The following is an 18,178-nucleotide window of genomic DNA, read 5'->3' as shown; positions in this document are numbered from 1 at the left end:
AGGCAGCCCCTGCCTCAGACGCCACAGGGGTCGGGGAGACAAACCCAGGGTTGGGCTGACTCGTCCAGACCACTGGCATCACCCAGATCACCTACCCAGTCTACATCATACTGGCAGGCACGGGATAAAGGGTCCTCAGACCCCTCCCAACCCTCTCCATACTCATCCTCATCGCCGTATTCCGGATCGACGATATAGACTTCGGGGTCAATGGGCCCCATCGGCGCCGGGTCCGGCGTCGGCCGACGCCGGTCCGACTCCGCGTCAGGAGAGGGAATGGGGGTGGCGCCGCCGGCGCCGGGGACCCGACGCCGGCCGGAACCGACGGCGGAGTCACGGCGCCGCGCGGAGGCGGTACCACGGGTTGGCCCAAAGGAACCGACGCCGGAGAGGCCGGTAGACCAGCCGGCGACGAACCTGAGGGGCCCAGCGGCGCCGGGGCCGGAGCCACCGGCGGCGTCGGGGCAGGAGCACCCGAACCGCTCGGGCCCCCAGACGGGACCGACGGGCCCGCAGGCGCCGTAGGCCTCGCCGGAGGAGACCTCGCCCTCATAGCCTGGAGGAACTCCTCGATCTCCTCGCGCGACGCGCCTTCCCCAGGGACCGACGGGTATGGGGCAGACGGCGTCGGCGACCCACGCGGGGGTGGGGCCACCCGAGCCCCCGGCCGCATCACGCGGGCGTCGGGGGTGCGATGACGACACCCCGACTTCTTACGCTTACCTGACGAACCGGAGGAATGGTGGCGACTCCCGGAGCGCTCATGGCGGCTCCGCGATCGTTCCCTCGACCGCTCCCTCGACCTCCGACCGGACCGGGACCGCTCTCAACGCGGGGCCGACACTCGGAGCTCGAGAAGCTTGCGGGACCGCTCCCGCCTAGCTTTACTAGTCAAGGCCCGACAGTCGACGCAGGACTCCACGTCGTGGTCCGCGCCCAGACACCGGAGGCAGAGTCGATGGTGGTCGGTGACCGACATCAGGCGGTCGCACTCGTCGCAACTCTTGAAACCGGGCATCCTACCGGCACCGTAGAAGATTAAGTAGTTAACAAAACACTTGGTCAAAGACCGGAGTACTGCTCTTCGGATCTGCGCTAACTGGCGCGGAAAAAAGAAGAACTGACGTCAGCGCGCGGAGGCGGCGTCTATATACTCCAGCGACGTCATCACGGCGCACGACGCCGACGACGCGGAGCCGGAGGGGACGCCTGCAGACGACGCCTACCGACGCGCAGGGGTACTGCTACGCAAAAGTTTCCGGATCCAGACTGACGCCTGGGGATATTCTAAGGTAAGGAATCTAATACTAACCTGTTTCTTTCAGATATAGGTATACTATATCTAAGCAAGGGGTGATTACACCACCTTGCCCAAGCTGAGTGAACAGCCTGTGGTGTCAGTTTGGATGGCCAGCCAGGTGTGGCGTAATACATGCTGCAGCCCCTGGTAGGCCTTGGATGCACCTATGCCCTGGGTACCTATGGTACACTATACAGGGGCTCACAAAGGTGACCCAATACCCCATTAGGTATGTACCTAAAGTACATGGTATGAATTTAGAGAGAGAACAGCTGGGCTGTGGGTCTGATTAACTGCCCTATACATTTCTCGGAAATGTTAGGTCGTATCTTAAACATGTCTGATACGAGTGGTATTGTACATGTATTTAAGACAGTTAATTAACGAGGTAGTCCAACTTTCACCTACTGTAGTAGACAAATTCTTTACCAGCTTAGAAGATTTGATGCTTTCTCCTAACAATGACACTGACTTTTGAAGTTGGCACACAGTGTTCTGAAAGACTCTGAATTTGATCTTCATTTTTTCAAAACAAGCTTCTAACTTTGGAACTTTTTTCTATGATCAGACTTTTTCTAAAATTGTATTTTTTCATTTTTGTGGCACAAAGTAATCTGCTTAAAGTAGAACTATCCATAGAGAACTAGACATTCTTTGAAAAACTTCCAAGAGACAATATTTGAGCTTGTCAACGTTCAGTTTATATAATCTGCCATGAAATGGTCTTGCCTTTCTTTTCTGTATTTAAGAGCAATTTCATAAATATATTTTTATGATTCATTCGGACAACATTTCAAATTTAGAACTATATGCTTTGAATGAAACATAGCTTTATATGCGTACAGCACAAAATGCTCTTTTTCGTGTACAGCCAATACAAATGCATTTTTATGTATTTTGGGTGGGTTTTAACACATCACGTTTAGATATGTTTTAATGTGTTTAAAACTTAGTAATGTCCTTATATAGGTACAATTAACTTTGCCCTGATATAGGCATAGAAATCAAACCCTTATTTAGACATAGCCCGTGCAGTCTAAATACAGGCATGGCTACTTCCACCCGAACCCAAAATGTCAACGATTTCTAGGAAAATCGGCTTAAGCAGTCAGGGACCACCCCTTGCTTGAATATTGATTTGTCCAAGAAATCATGTACTTCTCAAAGAACTACTATTCCCTTGGGGTTCCTTACTGACGTTATTATGCCCGACTTTACGTCAAACTAGGTACCTTCAAGGTATAAATATGCCTTCACTTGCCCTAGCAAGACACCGTGGTTCGGAGCAGTTCGACTATCTATTTGCCCGACGCAGCTCGCTGCAGCAAGTGCCTAAGGAAGCCGACCCTCCAGCTGACGCAATGATCGAGTAGCTGTCCTTTCTCTCGCTGAGAATCCAGCTCCAGTGTTTCCAAGCTCCCCTTGCGGGGTGTTGGGAAATCGAGTCCGAGACACAGATACCAGACCTCCTTCATTCTAACCAAGGTATGGAGCTGATTAGAACCTAGAGAAACCTTTGGTAGATTCTTGGCAAAGAAAACTAAAACCTATGCTACACAATCCTTACCTCTTCCTGCGTACTATACTTAGGTTAGGTACATTGGGGTAGGCGTATTTTAGAAGCACCAGTTGAGTATTTTAGTCATTGTTATTTATGTATTATTTTATATGGCTTAGAAACCATACAATGCTCTTAAAGTATTATTTTATAATATTGTTCTCGCTGTACGCATTATACTTTCCAACCTGCATAACGATTGTAGCAGTTAATTTCTTCAGTGTGAGAAAGAAGACTGTTCAATAAATTATTTTATTGTAAACTCCTGTCTCTCTCTATTTTCTCTACACCTCTGTAGAAACGAAGCATGCATGATTGTCTGAGTAAAATTCGTATCAATTGTTTCCACAACTCTAGAGATATATTTCTTACTCTTGAGAAACAAAGTTGTCATGTTTATGCGGTTGTCAGAAACTAATCCCTTCTTGTGAATTCAAGAAAGTTTCTAGTGACCTCTGAGCTAGCTGGTACTCACTATTAAGTTTAGTATATTCGATAGAGACCTAGTCGACCTCAGTCCTACAGGATATACTATTCCAATGCGCAGAGCCTATTGGGAATATAGGAACTACACTACAATGGAAGGACAGGACCCCCAGTCAGGCCCACAGGCGCCCGCCGGAGGGACCAGACGGCCCAAAGAGTCGGGCCATGGTAGCAAGAAACTCTTGCACCTGAACAGGCGTCGCCGATGCACCCGGAAAAGGGGGGTAGACTGGCAGCAACATTGCAGGCTCCGCCGGAGCCGCAGGGGTGGCACCACCCGCCCCCCCCAGCCACGACGGGCGAGGGGAAGTCAAAGAGCGACAATGCTTCTTCGACTTCTTTGTGGAATGCTTCAACTTACCTGACCCAGAGTGCGAAGACTTAGATCCAGAAGAAGGATGCTGACGGCTCCGCGACCGGTCCCTCGACCTCCCGCGGGACCGGGACCTCGAGCGGCGCCATGGCCTAGCAGTCAGGGCCGACCTGGGGTCGTGGTCTCGCCCCAGGCAATAAAGACACGCGGTGTCGGTCCGTCACCGACATCATGCGGTGACAGTCCCCACAGTTCTTGAAGCTGGGCATCCCTTCAAGACCAGGAGTCGATCGACTCGAAAAGATAAGACAAAAGGTCTCGAAAAACTCAGTCAAAAAGTGACCGGGGGTACTAGCTCTTCCTGGATCTGCGCTTGCTGGCGCGAAAAAAGAAAGAACTGACGTCAGCCCGCGTGGGCATGTCTAAGCAGCCCCAGTGACGTCATCCCGGCGCCAATGATGCACACGAAGCCGCACGATGACACCTACCGACACGCAGGGGTACTGCCGTCAAAAACTTTCCGGATCCAGTCTGACGCCTGGGGGTAATTCCAAGGTAAGGAATCTGTCACTACGTGTTTCTTTCAGATACTTTGTTCATAAACTAAGGTCTTTTCGGTATTTTTAAACAGATGGTATAAGATGATTTCCCTTTGAATACAAGGTAAACATTGCTTCGTTCTATTAATTTTATTTAAAATAAATAAAACATACAAATTGAGATAAGGAAACTAACAATATGAGGAGGGCAACCTAATTTCCTTGTGTACATTGAACTTTCCAATTCCAATTGCATGTATCTGTAGTCACTCTTCTGTTTTCAATTACTTTCCATATCTTGTTTTTTATTTAATTTCCAGACGTTGGTGTCTTTTTCCATAAAGTGCTTTAGACTAGGACACACACGCCGAAAGGAGCCCAGACATTCAAACAGTGAATGAATGGAAAAGAAGACTTTTGAGAAGGAGGTTAAATCAAATTGCCCTGACGAGAACCCTACAAGGGATGAAACGCATTGGCTGGGTCGGTTTTAAATGTGATGGAATTGGATACTTAATAAAACTAACTTTATGGAAGAAGACACTAACGTCTGGAAATTAATTGAAAACAGAGATGTGGAAATAAGGAAATTAGGTTGCCCTCCTAATATTGTGAAAACATTTACCAAGAATTGAGTTTTGTGGGCAGTCAGAACTCCAGGAGTGGGCATAAGAGAACTAGAAGATTGGGACATTTGACTGGTGCCAACCAAAAACACCACTGCTGGCTGTCTTTATGAAAAAGGGATAAGTACAGCATAAACATTAACCTGATTTCGATGTATCAAAAAAAGGTATTCAGCGTTTCCCAATATCCCTAAAAAAAGAGTACCTTCAATTCTTTGGCTCCCCCAGAAGCCGCAGCCTGTGAGATATTCTGTAGCTGCTTGATACGGTCACTGAAATCAGCCACCCACTGGATAACAGTCAAGCCAACAGGTACAGTGTAGAGAGACCAGCTTCTGGGCAGAATACCTTGAAGACAGAATGACATCAATTAATTTCACATACATGTTTTAGTGTTATAAATGAACTGGCAAACTTTGTATGATTACTGTTTACTAGATTTGTAGGCTACTTTGAAACTGAAAAATAATGGATCAATGTTATTATAGATGTAATGAGAGACTTTTGTATCAGTAATGTAATTAATTGTTCATCCTCTATTCTGAGAAAAATGTCAATGTGGGAGCAGTTAAAATTTATAAAGGCTTTCTCAACTACAATGATTTGCACTAACGAGCACTGTTTTTGCTGGTTTTAACTAAAGTAACTTACCTTCAATAACACCCTTCTGTTGATTCCTCAACTAATGAATACCCCACAGGTGCCAGACTACATCCATAGATGTTTCTCTGCAGTTCCCTCATTCACAGGTAGGAGGCATAATGGGGTTTGGCATTGGGTCGGTCCTGCTTAGGAAGTGGCATCAAGGCCAAATATAACCACCACCTCCACATGTTACCATAGTTTCTTAATGATATTCGTACACATCGCCAGACGTGGAGCCCTCAATCACATTTTACAGTGTGCCAATCTTTTAAAAGGGACATTTTTAACATGGAGGGAAAAAAGTCATTTCTACTGAAGGGGCAGGTGGGAGGGTTGGGAAGGAATTTGAGGTTAGTGTATCCAATCAATCAATCAGTTCAGATTTGACCCGTGAGGGTATCCAAGTGCTAGGATCAGTCGAAGAACAGAAGGAAAACATCAAAGGGAAGGTAATGAAATTGAGGGAAAAGCAAGGAGAGCGCACTCAAATAAACAGGGGATAACGCAAGGGGAAATCAGTGAAAATGAGGGAAAAGCAAGGAGTAGACACTCAAAAATGGGGAAGAAGCAAGGAGAAAGTGAAAACCAGGGAAAAGCAAGGAGAAGGCACTCAAAACAAGCATTGGCATAGCCAATAGGTCTCGCCTTAGGGACCGCACAACTGTTTAGCCGTGCAGCACATTATAGAGACAATAAACCAACTCAATACCCAAGGAATGTATTGAGACGGAATGAAAAAAACAGTGTCTATTGAGTCAACAGTCTGACATTTTGCACAATAGGCAAAGTATCTATGCATTTGGAGATCGTGAACCATTTGTAATAATATTCATTCCACAGGATACTGTCAGACAGCACGTGATTAACAATTCAATCTCTAACTCAAGAGTAATGTAATGGTGAGAACAGTCTTGGACTACGGTGCATCCAGTAAATCTATCAATAACTACATGCTAGTTGTTAATACCAAATCATATTAAGAGAGCCCTGTAATATATGTGCAGGGCATCCTTTGAAATAGTGGTAGAACATGCAGGTTTAAGTGCATCAAAGTACGTTTATTCATCATACAGCTGTTTGGTCAAATGCAAGAGTTGTATACAAGAAAAAGACAATACAAACAGTTGAATCACTAATGCAGATGTGTAGTTGAGGGCCATGAACACAAGAACACAAATTTCCTATTAAAAACATTGGCATTACTGAATTTTCTATGTGCAGAACGCATTAATCCGTGAATGCCCTGTATACGGCTGGTATATCGTGCACCATAGCCCCTTTGCGAGTCTTCATGTCCTCCTTCCGGAGTCCCGTTCTGCGGCAATGTGTAAGAAATGCACAGTTCATTTTGACAGCATGACACAAACAGTTACATGTCCATTGTTTTGCAACTTGGCAGTGGGTTGCATCTTCCATGCACGGCCAGTTAATACAAGCGCAGTCGCAAAAGTGAAAGCGACCGCGCTTTGTTAATTGGTAACATGATCCACAACAACAAGGGAGGAATGCAGCTGGCACCCTGCGAGCCACTGCTCGCTCCCCAGACCCAAAAGCCATGGGAGTTTAGAGAAAAGGCGGGACATGCACCGTCTTTGGCCATTTGCGTGCTTTCATTATTGAAAGCTATAAGCAAAGGCCAATGGAATGTGTGGGAGTTGCCAGACCCACAAGGAGGGAGGGGGGCAGTGAGTGGGTGGCATGGGTGGGGAGTGGGGGTGGAGTAAGCAGCGAAAATAAGGGAAAAGCAAGGAGAAAGCACTAAAAAAATTGGGAAAAAGCAAGGAGAAGACGGGAGCAAGAGCGAAACAGCAGCACGGGGAGAGCAGGCCTGTCATCCACTAGAAAGAGCTTTACCAAATGCAACTTTTTTCCTCTGATGGATATTTAGCACTGCAAACTCCTCACCTTGTGAACAGTTATCAAAGCAAAGTTCTACCTCCCCAGGTGGTGCGATTGTGGAATGGCTCAGTCTAAGAGTCCTGCAGGCTCAAAAAGGCAAAGTGCCCACCCCACCAGACCTGGATGTCCAGGCAATAATACTTTGCAAACAAGTAGAGGGTAGAGGAATGCCCACACAGCAGCCTGGTAGATGCCCAAGACTGGTACACCACATGCCTATGCACTAGTAGCAACAAGGGGTGGTGATGGACAGAGAGGGCTAGATCCAACACCGTTTTTTAGCTCACTGCACCATCCCAGTTCAGAACCTGGCTATATGCAAATTAGTCTGTTCCTGTCCCAGTGCATGATGGGAACAGGGCAAACCAAACTACCAAGCCAATTCTTACACTGGGAAGGAAACAAGCTTCCGGGGACCGGTTTCTGGCATTTCAGCCGTCGTCGGCCCGGCTTGCTTGAATCCTGATGGTGCAATGAGCAAGGGACTCACATCTGAGTATACCCTTCCACGCTTAGGGTGGACAAAATATTTAACAACAAGGGGTGGTGATGGACAGAGTTTCTGAATTAAGCAGAATACTCTCACCCAGTCAAGAGATCAGGGCTAGATCCAACACCGTTTTTTAGCTCACTGCACCATCCCAGTTCAGAACCTGGCTATATGCAAATTAGTCTGTTCCTGTCTGTGAGAAGTTGGCCTGATATGCAGTGCTCACTATTCTAGTGATCACTATGTATCATTCCAACAACCCTTATTGATGTTTGGTTGTAAGTCAACCTGATAGACCAGCTATCCTAGTAGCATGGACACGTGCAGTCTTTAGGCTAAACTCTAGAGGGCGTGTTAAGCCAGCTGTTTTACCATCACATATACCCCTTGAACACCAAGTGAAAGGACACCACACAAGTTGTTATGAAAATAAACGTATATTTATTTATAACAAGACTACCCTGGCTCTTTATGAGACAGGGAGCTAAGCACACAACAAAACTCTTAAAGAAATACTTAAAGTCGCACAATTTACACAAATGCTCGAGGGGCACGAAAAACCATATACTATACAAGTGGAATGCGAAATTACTAGCAGGTAAGTACTACTCTCATAGACTTTAGAAACGCTAGGCCTACAATGCTAAACCTTTGGATTAGAAGCAGGAGGCCTGGGGACGTCGTGTGCAGAGTGGGAACTCTCACGTGTAAGGCGGGACAAAGTCTATGGATCCTAGTAAATGCAAAGTTAGTGTTTTCGGGCGAACCCGACTAGGTAGGTCAAAAACGAAAGTGGATCTAGACACTTAGAGAGTTGGTCTACGCTGGAGCACCGGGGTACTCGGTTTACCTAGCCCATGGGCTGGGGCTGCATAGGGTTCAAGTGTCGTCGGGTTTCTTCGTTGATGAACCAGGAGCCTGAAGAAAGAAGTTGCTGGCAGGCGACCAGCGAAGAAGTTCGTGGTGATCCAAGCCTGAATCGGGGAAGAAGAGTACCTGCAAGCAGAGGGGACCAAGTTCTGAATCACTAGCCAGTGATTAAGTGGGCACCAGAGTGGCACCGGACGAAGTCACCTCAACCAGGTGAGTGGGCGCTGCTGGGCTCTGCAGTCTCTTGGACCAGGAGGCGTTGTCGGCGACCAGGATGGAGGTGCGAGCTGTCCCACGAAGATATCTGCTGTCGACGTCGCTGGACCCAGGATTGGGGCAACAAGTCTTGGCAAATGCAAGCCCACGCGGTGGACTTAAAATGGCGTCTGGAGTGGACCAGGAGGGTCCGGGGTGCTCCTCTGTTGGAGGGGAGCAAGGGCCAGTCTGGAGCAACCAGACCAGCGGTGTTTGTCGTCGAAGTTCGTCGTCAGAGGGCCACTAGCCAACGGGCAAGCGACCTGGACAATGCGGTGAGCAGCAAAGAGCAGAAGGGCCCCACGCAGATCCCGTGGATGCAAGGGGGCTGAACTTCGGTGCTGGAGCTGCTCAGGGTCGGGGCTTCTCTTACCCCAAAGCACTTGGTCGAGGGTCACTCGGTGGTCGTGCTGGACAAGCGTCGTGCAGTCTGGAAGATGGCCGGTCCCTCGAGGTCTCGTCACACCCACGGGTCTCAGCTGGGCTGAAGATGTAGGTAGAGGTCAGAGGTGCCAGGGAAGCCGGTTCTCGTCGAGCTGGGCAGTCTTGATCCGGAGGAGAGACTTACAGCAGATCGCGATGCTTGGATGGTGCCTGCTGCTGCAGAGTGACTACTCCTTAGTCACAAGGGAGAAATCTTAGGAAGAGTCTTGAGTTCCTTTCGTGGAAAGTAGTTTCAGGATTCAAAGATGATCTGATTTGGGAGGGGGCCTGCTCCTACCTTTATCCTGCAAAAGGGGGCTGGCACGCGACTAAGTCCTACCCTATGGGTGGGACTAGGAGGGGGGTGGTTACACCCCTCTCCCCAGCCGGACTTTCCCCAGCTCAGGGGCTGGTGTGCCCCTGGAACTGGATCAGACCGGCCTATGCATAGTGAGGACCGGGGTGCCACTTGCAGTCACCTTCCTCTATAGCCCTGCCTACCTGGGATACACAAAATCCTGTCTGGGACGGTGCTGGCACCGCCCCTGGCAGGAAACCCTTTGTCCTTGCCTCCCGCGCTGGAAGGACTCCCAGCAGCAGGAGGGCAGACTTGTGTCTCGGTGGCAGCATCCATCTTGTGGAGCTGAGGCTATGTCTGACTTTAACCGGGGTTACAGGTTACCAACATGTCGTGTCCCTCTAGAAGGGTGGAATGCTAACCCCGTCGCCAGAATTGGCGAGGGGTTAGTATTCCAATTCGTATGACACCTTACTCGACATGTTTTGATAATGTTAAACCAAAGTTAGCATTTGACCGCGAGGTACATAATGCACTTAAGAGTATATGGTATAGCGTTATCATGGAACAGCTATTAGGACTTGGTTCCGCAAGCTGCAAACGGGCTCAGCTCATGCCAGAGCACCATCTCACACGATTCCAAGCACTCTGCCTTCAGGATTGTTAAGGCCTGCCATAGGAGTGACTGATAGGAGATCTGTGTGTCCATTTAGGTTTAGATATAGGTATACTATATCTAAAGCAAAGGGTGATTACACCACCTTGCTCCCAGCTGTCAAGCAGCCAGTTGTGTCTGTTTAGTTAGTCAGCCCAGGGGTGGCATAATACATGCTGCAGCCCCTGGGAGACTTCTGGGTGCACCTCAGCCCTGGGTACAGGGACTCAGAGAGGGCCCAGTGCCAATTGGATATGTACCTAGGGCACATGGAATCCATTTTAACAGAGAGAGCAGTGGGCCTGGGGTCCTGATTAGCAGGGCCCCAGGTCAACTAAGTCAGAAAACCAGCAAAACACCAGGCAAAAAGTTGGGGGCAACCATAGTCAGGGATCTACCTTCCTACACTGTCCCAGTGCATGATGGGAACAGGGCAAACCAAACTACCAAGCCAATTCTTACACTGGGAAGGAAACAAGCTTCCGGGGACCGGTCTCTGGCATTTCAGCCGTCGTCGGCCCGGCTTGCTTGAATCCTGATGGTGCAATGAGCAAGGGACTCACATCTGAGTATACCCTTCCACGCTTAGGGTGGACAAAATATTTACAACAAGGGGTGGTGATGGACAGAGTTTCTGAATTAAGCAGAATACTCTCACCCAGTCAAGAGATCAGGGCTAGATCCAACACCGCTAAATAACGGTGATGGATCAAGCCCTGATCTTTGGACTGTGTAAGAGTGGTCTGCTTAATTCAGACACTCTGTTCATCACCACCCCCTTTTCTGAATCATATGCACTAGTAGCAGCTTTTGCTCGGGTGGAACGAGTGCACAACCATTCAGGGAGCTGTTTCTTGGCTAGCCGATAGCAGATCTTTGTGCATAACACAATGCATCGGGGAGATGGTTTTCTTTTTACCTCTTTCCCCCTTTTGGCTCCAGAGAAGCCCCAAAAAAGTTTATCTAGTTGATCAATGTAAAAACTGAGGGTCCCCTTTGGATCGAGATGGTTTAACCGCTTTTCTTCCTTGGACAGATGAGGTGGGGAATAGATAGATGGCAAAGTAATGGATTGCCATATGTGGAAGGAAGTGACCACCTTTGGCAAGAAAACAGTTTTTGTCTGGAGGATCAATTTGGCTAGAAAGATAAAGTTGCTGGATGGACAAAGTGTGGAGCTCACTCACTTGAAGAGCAGAGGTGATAGCGATGAGGAACACTGCCTTTATGCGGCATATATGACAACTATGCATCGGTTCAAAAGGAGTGCATATCAAGTAGGTAAGAAGCAAAATAAGGTCCTACTGTAGCATCACAAAAGGTGTGCCTGAAAAGCACAAGTTACTTACTTGTGTAACAATATATCTGTAAGAGACATTAGGTAGTGATAGATTCCTTACCTTAGAATATCCCCAGGCGTCAGACTTAATCCAGAAAGTTTTTCTGCTTAGCAGTACCGCTGCGCGCCAGTAGATGGCATCCTGCGGCTCCACGTCCGTCACTGGCGTCGTAGGCTCCGAGATGTCACGGAGAGTACTTAGGAACCACCCATGCGCGCTGACGTCAGTTCTGTACACAACTATTCCACGTCGAAATGCAGAGCCATGCAAGATACTGACAAGTGGTGCATAAAACTAGGGTCCTAAAAGGGGATGACCTTAACCCTAGTAATCAGTTCGCAGAACGGGGAGGATGGGTGGGTTGGTAAGGAATCATTCACTAACTAATGTCTCTTACAGATATATTGTTACACAAGTAAGTAACTTGTGCATCTGAAAGAGACATGTTAGTGATAGATTCCTTACCTTAGAATTTATACCCCTGCAACACCAACCCCGGTAGTGGGTCTGCGAACAAGATTACACCAGAAAGTCAGGGAGCACAGAACGACCAAAGAAGCGGTCTACCCGGACCTGACTGTAAAGGGAGTAGTGCTTGGTAAACTGGGCAGCAAAGCCCACGTAGCTGCCAGACAAATGTCCTGCAAGGGAATGCCGCATCCCAAGGCAGTAGTGGCTGCAGTTGCCCTGGTCGAAAGGGCACGCAGTCCCACAGGAGGCTCCTTCTTGGCCAAGGAGTAACATGCTTTGATGCACAGAACGACCCACCGGAAGATGGTCCGTTTGTGCACCGCCCAACCTTTTTTGGCGCTCACATAGCCAACAAAGAGTTGATCATCCACCCGGAACTGCTGTGTACGCTGCAGATAGAATTCGAGCGCACGTTTTGGGTCCAGACGGTGGAGCCTCTCCTCTTCCCTGGAAGGAAGCGGAGGCGGAAAAAAGGTGGGCAAAGTGATGGTCTGCCCGATGTGGAACGGCATGACAACCTTTGGCAAGAAAGAAGGACGGGTCCTTAGAACCACCTTGTCCGGATGGAAAGGAAAGGAGGTTTGGAAGAAAGAGCCTGGAGCTCACTCACTCTCCAGGCAGAGGTGATAGCTACCAGGAAAGCGGTCTTGATAGTAAGAAGACGTAAGGGACAGTTATGAAGGGGCTCAAAGGGAGCACACATCAGAAAAGTCAAGACAAGATTCAAGTTCCACTGGGGCATGATGAAGGGCACAGGTGGGAACGTATCGTAATGCCTTTAAGAAAATGGTGAACAACTGGGGACTTAAAACGAGAAGGCTGATCTGGAAGCTGTAGAAAGGCAGAGTTGGCAGAAAGATAACCTTTGACAGTGCCCAGAGCAGAGCCGTGCTGGGCCAAAGAGAGAAGGAACAGATGAACCTCAGAAAGAGGGGCAGAAGGGGGATCCACAGTCTTAGCTGTGCACCATGCCACAAATCTGTTCCACCTACAGGCGTACACCGTTTTGGTGGAGGGACGCCTGGCTGCCAGAATGACATTACAGACTTCGGGAGGAAAATCGAAAGGTGTCAACTGTAGCCGCTCAATCTCAAAGCATGGAGGTGGAGGCTGGACATGTTCGGGTGGAGGTCAGTCCCCTGCTGCTGCGACAGAAGATCCTCCCGAAGAGGCAGACGGATCGGGGCAATCTATGCTCATACTGACTAGATGGGGAAACCATAGTCTTCGAGCCCAGTCCGGAGGTACAAGAATGACTTGGGCCCGGTTGCGCCTGATCTTCTTCAGCAATCTGGGCAGAAGTTGTATAGGCGGAAAGGCGTACAACAGACCACAGCTCCACTCGAGACGAAAAGCATCTCCGAGCGAGTACCGCCTTGGAAATTCCAACACGCAGAACTGATGACATTGCGCGTTCTCTTCGGTGGCGAATAGATATAACCAGGGCTCTCCTCCCTGCAGAAAGAGACCTTGCACCATGTTACAGTTCAGACGCCAGTCATGACCCATCATACACCAGCGGCTGAGTTCGAACCTGCCAGGTTTTGAACCACCAAGGTAATGCCTTGATGTTCCAGCCATGTCCAGAGGCGCAGAGCCTTCGGACATGGGGTCCACAACCCCACCCCACCCTTTTTGTTGCAATACCACATGGCGGTGGTGTTGTCCGTGAACACCTGCACTACACTTCCCCGGACAGAGGGAAGGTATGCCTTCAGTGCAAGTTTGAATGCCCGCAACTTCAAAAGGATGATATGGAGCTGGGACTCCGCCGGAGACCAGAGGCCTCTGATCTCCGCCTCCCCAAGTGGCCTCCCCATCCCAGGAGGGAAGCATCCATCACCACTGTGTGCTCCGGTGGGGAGAAGGGAGAGGGATCTGCCATTGACCCAATCGAGATTCGTGAGCCACCACTGCAACTAGCGCGCAGTGCCCTCCGAGATCTGGACTTGATTGGACAGGTTGCCCTGATGCTGCACCCACTGGAACTTCAGGTCCCACTGCAGAGCCCGCATATGCCATCTGGCATGTTGCACTAGCAGGATGCAGGAGGCCATCAGGCCCACGAACAGGAGGGTCATCCTGACTGAAACCCGGTATAGAGGCCTAAAGATCGGAATCATAGCCTGAATATCCCAGACTCGCTGCTCAGGAGGATAAACCCGAAACCGCGTCGAATCCAGAACCGCTCAAATAAAGGGGAAGCTTCTGAGAGGGACTAAGGCGCGACTTCGGCACATTGATGGAGAACCCCAGCAAATGCAGGAGGTATGCCTTAGTCTGAAGGTGGGTGACAACTTCCTGGGGCAAGCACGCCTTCAACAGCCAGTTGTCGAGGTAGGGGAAGACTGACACCCCTAACTTGTGCAGGTGAGCGGCGACCACCGCCATCACTTTCGTGAAAACCCGAGGGGCACTGGTAAGGCCGAAGGGGAGCACGGTGCACTGAAAATGCTCCTGGCTTACCGTGAACCGCAGGTACCCGCCGGTGGGCCGGCAGGATAGGATGTGAAAATATGCGTCCTGCAAGTCAAACGCTACCATCCAGTCTCCAGGGTCGAGGGCAGCCAGGACCTGAGCCAGAGTCAGCATTTTGAACTTCTGATTGACATCCCGGAGGTCCAAGATGGGGCGCAGGCCACCCTTGTCTTTCTTGGGGACTAGAAAGTAGTGGTAATAACAACCACACCCTACTTCCCGCCCTGGGACCTACTTAATGGCCCCCTTTGCCAAGATGGCTGTGACTTCCTGTTGGAGAAAAAACAAATGATCCCCTGACATGCGGTGGCACCCAGGTGGCATGTCTAGGGGGGGGGAGACTGAAAGGGAAGGGAGTAGCCCCTGCAGATGATCTGCAGCACCCACTTGTCAGACGTGATGTCGCACCAGAGGGCGAGGTGGTAGAAGCAGCGGGGTGGAGGTGGACCGACCTGCACGCTGATTCCCAGTCCCGCCCCTGCGGAAGCCACGACCACAGCCGCGCTGAGGCTGGTTCTGCACAAGCTTGTTGAAGGAACGTGCCTGGGTGCCTCTTCCCTGGCCAAGAAAGGAACGAATCAGGAGTGGTCGAGTTCTTTACAGAAAGACCCAAGGACTTGGCCGTGGCTCGCGAGTCCTTTAAGCGCTGCAGTCAGCCTTATTGCCAAACAGGCGGGTGCCATCGAAGGGCATGTCCATGAGAGAGCTCTGGACATCGGGCGAGAACCCAGTCGATCACAACCAGGTGTGGCGTCGCAACGCCACAGTAGTAGAAATCGCCCTGCCCAACTAGTCGGCGGTGTCCAAGCCACACTGAATGGCGAACTTACCCGAAACCTTGCCTTCAGCGATCGCCTGAGAAAGGACAGCCTGGACCTCCTCAGGACATGGAGGCAACACCTGAGCAACAGTATCCTATACTGCATGGGAGTAGCGGCCCAATAAGCAGGTGGTGTTCACCGACCGCAGCCCCAAGCTGGCCGAAGAGAACAACCACTTACCAAACTGTTCCAGTTTTTTAGAGTCCTTATCTGGCGGGGCCATGGGAAAGGCACTCTGCAACGTTGAGGCCTGGATGACCAGGCTCTCAGGCGTGGGATGAGTAGTCAAAAATGCGGGGTCGTCAGGCGCCGGGCGGTGACGTCTAGCGACATCTTATCTACAGGGGTCCCCGTGGCCGGCCGCGACCAAGTGCCCAAAAGAACTTCGGTAAGGGAGTCATTGAAGGGAAGCAACGGCTCCGAGGAAGTAGATGCTGTCTGGAGAACCTTGGTGAGGTTAGTTTTGAGGGGCACTGTGGGGAGGTCGAGATTAAGGGCCTCCCCAGCCCGCCGGAGCACCATTGTGTAGGAAGCCCCTTCCTCCATCGTAGGCGGGGGAGAAGCAAACCCCGGGTCAGAAGAGACATCGAGGTCGCCTGCATCCTCCAAGTAGTCCACCCGATCAGGTTTGGAGTCACACTGCCGGGCAAGAGGGTCCTCAGACCCTTCCCAGTCCTCCTCCACATCCAGCACAGGAGGGGCCCGTTGGAAATGGCGCAGAGAATGGCACCGGCCGGGGCCTGACTGGCACAGTCTCCCAGTTCGGGTCCCAAGAAGGAACAAAATGGTCCTGGAACCGGGGCATGGGTGGAATAAACGGCACCCATTGCGGCGCGGAGGGCGGCGCTGGGGCTGGAGCCGGCAGCACTGGACCTCGTGGCACCGAAGCCAACAGCGTAGGATCCTGTGGCGCCAAAGCTGGATCCGCCGACGGGCCAACAGGATCTGGACGCGGGGCCCGAAGGCATGCCGGCGGGAGCCCAAGGCCTAAAGGCCGTCCAAGGCAACAAGAAACTCTTGCACCTGTTCGGGAGACGCCGACGGACCCGTGTAAGGCGGGTAGGCTACGGGACTCCCCTGTTCCAGAGGAGCTGCAGGGGCAGAACCCCTGTCCCCCTCGACCGCATCCGAGGAGCGGCGGGGGAACGTCGGAGAGAGAACACGCTTCTTCTACTTCTTTTTAGGGCGAAGACTTGAAGCCCAAAGAGCGGCAACTCCGGTTCTGCAAGCGGTCCCGGGAACTGCCCGAGACCCGGAGCGGCGATGTGAAGAATGCTGGAGCTCCAGCAACTTTCGGCGCTGCTCTCTCAAGGCCTTCGGGGCAATAGCTCAACATTCCCGTCAGGCCCGGGAGTCGTGATCAGTCTGAAAGCAGTAGAGGCAAACATCGTGGGGGTCCGCCACCGACATATTACGGCAGCTAGCTCCGCAGGACTTAAATCCAGGTATCCCTACGTGCACCAGGAGAAACAAAGGCTGAGACAAAAACTCTCAAAAAAGCAGTCAAAAAGTGACTGAGGTACGTGCTCTATCCGGTCTGCGCTTGCTGGCGCGGAAAAATAAATAACTGATGTCAGCGCGCATGGTTGGCGCCCAAGTAGTCTCCGTGACGCCATCTTGGCGTTTACGCAGCGATGGACGCGGAGCCGCAGGACGCCACCTACTGACGCGCAGGGGTACTGCTAAGCAAAACTTTCCGGATCCAGTCTGATGTCTGGGGATATTCCAAGTTAAGGAATCTATCACTAACGTGTCTCTTTCAGATGTACAAGTTACTTACCTTCGGTAACGATGTATTTGGTAGAGACGATTCAAGCCGCAGGCTCTTTAATGTAGAATATCCCCCAGGCGTGAGACTGGACCCGGAAAACTTTCTTGTCCAGCATCTCTGCAGAAGAAGACAACTTAAGAGACTATTTTGATTGCTCCGGGGTCCACACACATGGGCGAGACTATTCACAAGATTATGACTATACACAGAGATCCCCTACTACAGAACCCCAGCAGGTGCAGGAGGTCGGCCGTAGTCTGGAGGTGGGAGACGTCTGTCTGGGGCGAGCCCGCCTTCAACAACCAGTCGTTAAGATAGGGTAAGACTGGAACCACTGATCTGCACAGATGAGCTGCGACCACCGCCATCACTTTCGTGAACACCAGACGGGTACTGGTGAGGCCGAAGGGAAGCTCGGTAAACTGAAAGTGCTTGTGGACTACCGTGAACCGCAGGTAGCGCCGGTGGGCCGGCAGGACGGGGATGTGGAAATATGCGTCCTCCAAGTCCAACGCCACCATCCATTCTCCAAGGTCTAGGGCAGCTAAGACCTCAGCTAATGTCAGCATCTTGAACTTGACGCTCTGGAGGTCCAAGATAGGGCGTAGGCCTCCTTGGGTACCAGAAAGTAGTGGGAATAGCAACCACGTCATATTTCTGGCCTAGGAACGCGCTCGACGGCCCCCTTGGCCAAGAGGGCCGTAACTTACTCCCGGAGAAGCTGCAAGTGGTCCCCCGACATGCGGTGGTCCTGTAATGGCATATCTGGAGGGGTCGCCTCAAAGAGGAGGGACTAGCCCCTTCGGACGATTTGCAGCACCTACCAGTCTGAAGCTCGGACTAGGAAGGCTTTGAGGCAGATGCTGCGGGAGTGGATGTGGACTGACCTTGCCGTTGTCCCCCGGCACCGCCATGGCGGTAACCACGTCCGCGTTGAGGC

At 50.8% G+C, this 18,178-nt stretch overlaps 1 protein-coding gene across 1 annotated transcript in view; it reads right to left on the bottom strand.

The window, feature by feature from the left end:
- Positions 1–18,178, bottom strand: part of DYNC1H1 (dynein cytoplasmic 1 heavy chain 1) — a 1,596,152-nt gene that overhangs the window by 199,223 nt on the left and 1,378,751 nt on the right. Inside the window, exon 75 of the mRNA XM_078660192.1 lies at positions 5,028–5,170. Within this exon, the coding sequence (XP_078516318.1) occupies positions 5,028–5,170 (143 nt within the window). The remainder of the gene's footprint in view (positions 1–5,027; positions 5,171–18,178) is intronic.

Source organism: Lissotriton helveticus, chromosome 9 (assembly GCF_964261635.1).
Source record: "Lissotriton helveticus chromosome 9, aLisHel1.1, whole genome shotgun sequence".
NCBI lineage: Eukaryota > Metazoa > Chordata > Amphibia > Caudata > Salamandridae > Lissotriton > Lissotriton helveticus.
The sequence above is the reverse complement of the archived record's forward strand: the minus strand, read 5'-3'. Positions and strand labels throughout refer to the sequence as shown.